We start from the raw sequence: 8,022 nt of genomic DNA, 5'->3' as shown, positions 1-8,022 counted from the left end.
TTGCGCATGGTCCAGTTGGGTCCTGTGTGTCAGCATATGTGGCAAGGATTTTTAAGAGGTTTTGCCAAAGCACAGTGGCACAAGTTTCAAAAACAGAGCTAGAGGACAAAAAACCATATGACTGCTAATACTTAGTGTGTTTCCTGACCACCACGTGTTTCATACCTTACCAGCTGCAAAAGAAAGCAACATTTCAGTCAAAGAAGTGCTCTAGGTCAGCAGCTCTTTTGCTTTGGGAGCTGTTAACCCTCCATTTCTGAGGTGGCACCACCTACCTTTACCATTAAAGGAGAGTGCAGTAAAGGCAATGCAGTGTAGTGTTCGATGCAGGTCCATACTTCACACCTTCATGGCCACCAGTGGCCCCCACCATAGGAACCACTGCTCTTCCCCAGTAAGGGAGCAAACCTGAGCTGGGCTTGTCTGTTTGCGTTGCCAGACTTTAAAGCAGACCAAAATGCAAATGCTGAAGCACTAGGCTTTCATAGTGGGTTTTTGTGCCAAATCCAATGTAATCCTTGTATTTCCCTTCCCTGCTGAACTCCCTGCCCATAGCCAGCCTGTAACGTTAACAGTCCGGGGACATTTTGCTTTGGGCAGTGGAAGAGACACTGAGGGTGTCCCTCAGAAAGTACTACGGGGAGGAAAATGCACACTGCTGAAGACAGAAGGAACGTGGTGATGCTCAGGATAGACAGAGCTTTTCCATTTGACTCCTGCTGTGGTAAGCCTGATGCTTTTAACCCTGAAAGTATACTCTCTGCCATCACATGGGACTTTTATTTGGGAAAAATCAGAGCCCCATGGCAGGCTTCCAGGTGGTTCCTGAGCTGGCTGAGCATCCCTGGAGAGTGCAACCACAGCGGCCCTGGACAATATGGTAAATTAGGCACTGCAGGTTTGCTCTGATCTGATGTTAGACTTTCAGTGTTTGCATGAGAGTTTTAGGCAGCCAGTGTTGAAGACTGGAAATTTTATAGTCAATCTACTGGCCCTGCCATATGTAATGGATCTGTCTGAACTGAGCAGATAGCCCTAGTGTTATTGAAAAAACCCGGTTTTTAATATATTGCAAATAAATGCATTTACTGGATGGTAAGATTGGCAGCTCTCTGTTTTTCTTACCCTACAGCAGACTGTGTAAACTATTGACTGGATAAGACTAGAGAATTGAGTCACTTGTTAGTCAGTCATGCTTACAAAGTTTTAATGAGGCAAAACAAGTTTGCCTTTGAAGCAGAGAAGCCACCAGTTGCAGACACTTGTCACCAGAGGTCCCTATCAAGTGGTACCCTTCCCACTATATGAGTAAGCAGCCCTGATTTCGTTTTCCAGCAATGTCGGCTCTGATCAGTCCAATCACACTGGCTTCTGAAATGGTGAGACTCACAGTCTAGCGAGAAATTTGTAGATTTTATCATTTGTAGGTTTTGTAAAAATTTGTAGTTGTTTGTAGTAATAAGCAAACCTCTACTTGCTTTATGTTTTTTGAGTTTAGAGGATGTTCTTGGACCACACCTTTAGGCTTTTCTCTGTAGCTGAGAGGGCTATGAGTCTGCTCTGTAAGAAGGGAGAGCTGGGAGCCTTTCCTTATCACTGGCCTGAGGGAGCATGAAATTGAAAACATCAGCCATGGCAAGGCTTATCATAAAAGCATGAGAATTGCTTAGACCCTTATGTCTAGCAATGTATGCAGGCAGGACTGGGGCTAGTATTCTGCCCACGCGCAGGAAAGCAGATGCTTGGACAAACCAACATTTGAAAACATATTTCTGCAGTTGGGTTTTTTTACTGACCTTTGCTAGCACGTGACCCTTGTCAGAAGCTGTGAAGAATGCTGTATATTCCCTTGGTACTCTGTGTATGGTTGTATATTTGTTTTCTTTATTAAAACCTGGACAGAAGAAAATGGACCAGATTCCACTCCATTACCCCTGCTCAACTTCATCAGCTGCATGGAGTTGTGGAGAAATAACGGCTTTTGATGGAGTGCATCCAAAAGCCCACTACTAACATGCGTGGTAACAGATGCTATAAAATTGCAGAGAGTAAATGTTTGGCAATTCTCCTCTAATGTGGCTACCTTGTGCTGGCAGCTTGGTGGTCCAGTTCTGCCTCCTGTGTATGAAGTGGAGGGAAGTCCATTTTGGTATCAGAAGTACTTCCCAGGTGAGGGAGGATTTGCAGAACCACAGAATTTGGGAAAAAATCAGGTTGGCAGGGTCCTCAGGAGGCCGTTTACTCCAAACTCCCCATGAAAGCAGGCACTGACTGATGGGTGCAAGTTCGTGCCTTCATCACGCTTCTCTGCAGGATGCAGGGTTAAGGTGGCTGTTGTGGGATTCACCTATTAGACATCTGGGACAGAGACCTCGCCACCTGAGCCAGCTCCCTGTACTGTATTCACAGTCACTGGAGAGAAAAGGGCACGACAAGGCTTTTGTCCTGCTTTGGAGAAGCTGAGCCAGCTGTGGTCAGGTGAATCCCACCAAGGAGTGTACACTCATGGCGTATTTCTTGCTGCTTGATGATTGATGGTAACAGGAAAAATGACAGCATGAGAAAACTGCCTTTGGATGAAAAACCTAAGCTGAAAAATAAATAAAAAACTCTCTCTTTTTTTTTTTTTTCCCTTTTTTTCTTGTTTTTCCTCTTCCTTCTGGTTGATTGGCAGCCCCAGGGCAGATGAGCCACCAGCCGTGCCTGCCCGCCAGCCTGGCCCCTGGGGAGATGCAGTCCCCCAGAATGGCGGGGAGGAAGCGAGGGCGGCCCCCGCTGCAGCCGGCGCCCATCAAAGTGGCCGTTCACAACCTCTACTCGGCACCAGCCGGTGCTCTGCCAGTCGTGAAGATCCCAAAGAAGAGAGGGAGAAAACCCGGGTACAAGGTAGATACGTGTTTTTTCACACTCCTTCTCCACCTCCTGCTGGGTTTAATATGTTTTCTCCTAGAATTTCAGGTGAAATGCAGGAACGGAGGCAAAGTTGTGCGTTAGGCAGAGCAATGCCAAAAAAGTGAAAGAAGCCGGTTTCTCTTCTGCCTGAGCTAGTAAAAAATAGAGGGAATCTGTTTTTTTAAAGTTTACAGTTATTTTAATTTGCGTTGTTTGAAAATAACTTGTCTCCCACAGTGTGTGAGATGGCTGTGTACCTTCTGGGAAATGTTTCTCATTTGTCACTTTTTTCTTCTCTCTCACTAATAGTGATTAGAAATTAAACAAAATGAAAGGAAAAGGAAAGGAATATGGGGAATAAAAGCAGAAAATAAAACTAACTTCCAAAGGAATAAAAAAGGGATGTTTTAGAAAAGAATGTGATTTCACTTACTGAGGGAAAGGCAGTTTTGATTATTTCTCTGCTCACTTTGCAGGAAAATCATGCCCAGCTCTCAATGCGACCCCAGTGGGGAGTCAGGACTAAAGAAAGAAAGAAACCTCGAGTGCCTTAAGCCCTTCAGATGCTGCTGGTGGGCTGGGGTTCTCCACCAGTATCCCCCAGTGGGCTCAGTTCTGGGCAGGAGCAGGGCCACCATTACGCCTCAGCCCAGGCGAAAATGGGACCGTGGTGCTGAGGGGAGGGGAATTTATTCTAGGGAGTGAAAATGAGCTACACTGTAGTGAGGGGTCTTGTTGTCAGTCAACTGCTCCTTTATTTTCTCTGTCTCTGTCCGCAGACAGCTAGGGGCACCGTACACGCAGCGCTGCCGGGTCAGCACTGGGCACAAGGACCAAATGTCTCAGCTCCTTGGGTTTGGGCTTTGTCTAGAGCTACCCTTATCGTTGCCCTTCCCTCCTTTTCACCTTCTGTCAGACCTTCTTCTTCCTCCCATCCTCTAACCTCCATCCTCCCTCCTCTCTCTTTTCCAGGCAAGCCCTCCTCACACCCCTCTGCATCCTGTTTCCAGAATCCCCTATTCCTCCACATCCCTCTGTGCAGCACCTACTGCAGATGACATCAGCATCTCAGCCCTTTATGCTTTCTCCTCATCTGCCTCCTCCCGCCTCTCTCCGTGCTCTCCCTACTTCATCTGTACCCCTCTCTGCTACGGGGCCACATTTTGAAGGCATTTCAGCGTGTGTGAACACAGACCTTGCATGGCTAAGAAAGAGTTCCAGCAGCAGTTTTCCATTTCTTCTGAAAAGCCCTAACTTTGGTAATGTGAATGATACAACAGCAGTGGCCAAACAGAGCCAACCTGACAGCAGGCTTGGGTGTCCCTCTGGGGACTACCACAGAATTTTATAGTCCAAAACAGAGCTGCGTGTCCAAGCTCAGACTGGGGCAAATACTCTAGTGTTTTTTAAAATGTGAGATAGGGAAATACTTCTTATTTTTCACTTCAGTATTAGGTTAAAGCTCTGGGACAGAAACACTTGAATTGTTTTACCTGAGGTACTTGTTATTACAAGTTTATTTTTCATTATATTTATTTCACTTTATTTATTACAAGTAATAATTAAAATTATGATCAATAAAGCTGGGTCATTTGTAGGCTCTTTAGATCAAAACCATCCAAGTCTGGGATAGTAATACTTTGGCGATGTGGTGAAATTGAGTCCCTGAGATGATCAAGTGATTTGCCAAATATCACAATAACCTTTTATGCAGAGTTTCAGCAGACCCCGTCCCTTCTGCCCCTGCTTCTCTTGCTGATTTCCATTTCTTACTTCTGCATTTACAATTTATTTATAATTTGACAAAAAAAAAAAAAAAAATGTTGGGGAGTATGTTCTGTTCCACCCCAAATGCACCCATCCACCTGCAAAAAAGCCTTTCACCAACCACCATGTATTTGTATGCAGGAAAAGCCCAAAAGGGAGACTTTAATTTCCTAAAATGCTGCAGTAACACAACAAATACCAAGTTTTGGAGCTTTGGAGCCAGGTGGCTGAGCAGTTGATTGCCATTGCCCCCTCCCCTCCCAAAGCGAAGCTTTTCCCCCTGCTGGGTGCCACACACACCTCCTCCCCGTCCCCAGGGACTCAGTGGGAAGGTGATGGCATCTCTCCTTCCACAGTGAATCTGGGATGATGTTATTTCTCGGTGAGTGATGGTGAGTAAAAAGCCATCCTTTTATAACCGATGGCTTAAGTTTCTGTCACTCATGAGCTGTAGCATCCATGGCATCTGGCCTGGCGCTGTTTATTTGCGCTATAGGATTTGCACACCAAAGTGATGTTTTCTGTGAGGCGCCTTTGTACGCTCTGCGCTCGGCTGAAGTGAACCCCTCTCCATTAAAAACACTTCCCCAGCGTGAGTCAAAGATTACATTTTTTGATGGGGAACTCTAGCTTGATTTAATTAGCTCGCTAATTGTATGACTTTCAGATACCATGAGACTTAAATGCATTTTAAAAAATGACTCCCTGCCCAAATGGCAGACGACCAAATTCTTTATAGCAACCAGATAGCTGAATTATTACAGAACAGATGGAAAAATACTTCTGAATTTTTAGCAAACTAGGAATTTACAGCCTAGATTTAAATTTATTTTGACTAAGATGTGAATAACAGATATTTTTAATCACATGCTCTTTATAGCCAGATGACCCATTGCCTGTTTTTATTGATATTAAAACAAATATCTGTGTCTTCCTAAAATGACATTTCATCACGCTTCACCACCAAGCAAAGTCCTTTTCCTCACTATCCTGTTTATTTTTTCACAGCTTTGGTTATAAAATTTCATCAGCTGTTTTTCCAAAACCAGTTTTGTACCTGATGTGGAGCTATTTGCTGTAAAATGCTACATTTTCCCTTAAATGCAATATTCTTTTTGACTGCCTAAATCTCTAGGAAAAAGTCTGTTCTGGCAGCCAGGGAGGAGTTTAGTAGATGGATCAGTTTTATTTCTCTGGCTGTAAGTGAGGGGCAGCCCCGCAGAGCTGCCTAGTGAGCCGGTACGAGGGAATGCTTGTTAGCATCGGGGGGGGAATTCTGGTGTTAGAGGACATCGGAGCAACAGACAAGTGGGGCAGCAGTGCAGCAAAGACCACTGCATCCCTCCCAGAGGGCAACAAAGCAATGGCCCCATCCAAGCAGCCCAAGGGCACTTTGTCGCCCCTGTGCCACCGCAGCAGCTCCTACCTGGGGAGGTGGCCCCAGCCTGGGGTGAGCAGTTGGCTGGGACCTTGCAAGCTCCTGCCGGGCAGGGTGGGCAGCGAGAGTTGCTCTGTGCAGGACAGCACGTGGAGTGACAATTTCCATTACAGGGTATAGGTTCCCCTGCTGCCCTAGGAGTCACTATTAATGATGACAAATAAGCAGTCAGGATTCAGACACACTGGGACTGAGATTGCACAGGCAACCTTCCAGTGCCCTGCTTATTCACCTGTCCTGTGATACAGTCTTGGGTTTCAAGGTTGTATACACTCCTCTTAAGGTCACCTGCCTCATTCACTGCAAAACACTTAGGGGATGTAGGAGGCTGTGTGCAGACTCCCCTGCATCATTTGCTGTGTGGAAGGTATTGCATGGCACAAGAAGAAAAGGTGAGAAAGACCTTGGACTGTGTTTTGCCTTTGCCATCACAGCACTGGTCCCTCTCTGCTCCAGTGACTGAGCTGAACCCTGACTTGCCTCGTGCTGAGGCCACATGCACAGAGAGGTAATGCCAAGGTCCCCAAAATGTGTACTCCAAAGCTCTGTACTTCCCTGGTGCAGGTTTAATGGCACCTTTCTGCCCAGCCATTAGAAGCCCAAACAGCAGGACTAGACACTCAGTGCACATCTGTGTGCACATCTGCAGGGGCTGGAGGGGATTTTTCTCTCCAGCAGCAAAAGCTCTCATGGCCAGGAGGTGCCCCTGCCCTCCTGGCTGGAAGAACACAGGCCCGAAGGGACGGTGTGAACCCCAGCGTTTTCTAGCAAATGTTTTGTCAGGACAAGGGACAACCAGTACAGGGGAACTAGCTGCCATAAAGATGAGGACCTGTGATCTAAGTGGTTTAAGAAAAGTACAGGGGAAGTTTGCATCTTTGTTCATCTAGTTTCCTTCCTGTGTATTTTATCGTACAAGCTGGCAGAGTACTTATTCAGAAGGAAAAAGCAATTATCCGGGAAATTTTCTTTCCCCTCTTTCACCTTTTTGGTGTGGGATGACAGAAATACAAACTAGATGAACCCTGACCGCTCCACAGGGATGTGCAGACTGTAACAGAAACTCCAGGACTGAACAGAGTCCTCTGTGGCTGCTGTATACTTAGAGAAGCCTGCAGCAGGCATCAGCAGCACGAAAGCCCACATTCTCTCTGCATCTAATGCACTGTGACTTTGGCAAAGTAGACACACTTACTTTCTTCCCTTAACCTCTGATCAGCTTTCTCTGATCTCTTTTCCATGGTAGGAGGTCCATAAGAGTGGGGGGCTGGTTGTACATCTTGTTTTAAAGCAACTATTGCCTTTTATATCTCATGCTGTGCCTATTAGAACTTATGCCATTTGATATTCGAAAGCTGATTTGAATGCCTTACCATGAGGATTTCCCAAAGTGCTCTGACAGATTTGCTCTGTCTCCTTTTCTCTCTTTCTCTCTTTTCTCTTCTTCGCCGCTTTTTTTCACTTTTCTGCATATGTGCTCTCTTCTGCCAAGCTCTGAGTCAGTCAGCTGGTTGGTTGGGTTGGCTTTGTGATAGAGAAGAATCAGTCCAAGAAAAGACATCTTTAAATTAAATACTTGGAGATCTACGCTTACTGATATTCAGGGGCTACTCAGGGTTTCAGTGTCCAGGAGGTATTTAAACCGTGTTTGCTAGTGCATTGTCTCCTGTAATGAGGCATTGTTTTATTTTGATCTAATGAAGGCACATTCTTTGCCACCCCTAATAAAATGGCATTTATCTGTATCCAGAGGCTGTAGAGGACATACTGTTGCAATTAAGTTTGCAGTAAACTGTTTGCTAAAACAGCAAATTGCCAAGAAGGGGCTTCCAAGCTAGAGAGTTTACACAAGTCTTGCCCTCTGTTTATTTGCTCTTGAACATAAACCTGCCTGGGCCTCCGAGAACCAGGGAACAGGCAGAGAA

General features: G+C 45.7%; 1 protein-coding gene across 1 annotated transcript in view; it reads left to right on the top strand.

Annotated features, from left to right (window-relative positions):
- The first annotated feature begins 2,685 nt into the window (after positions 1-2,685).
- The window catches only part of SCML4 (Scm polycomb group protein like 4), a 48,617-nt gene continuing 43,280 nt past the window's right edge, over positions 2,686-8,022 (top strand). The window contains exon 1 of the mRNA XM_074150947.1: positions 2,686-2,886. Coding sequence (XP_074007048.1) covers positions 2,686-2,886 — 201 coding nt within the window. The remainder of the gene's footprint in view (positions 2,887-8,022) is intronic.

The sequence above is a fragment of the Numenius arquata genome, chromosome 7, assembly GCF_964106895.1.
Source record: "Numenius arquata chromosome 7, bNumArq3.hap1.1, whole genome shotgun sequence".
NCBI classification, from domain to species: domain Eukaryota; kingdom Metazoa; phylum Chordata; class Aves; order Charadriiformes; family Scolopacidae; genus Numenius; species Numenius arquata.
The sequence above is the reverse complement of the archived record's forward strand: the minus strand, read 5'-3'. Positions and strand labels throughout refer to the sequence as shown.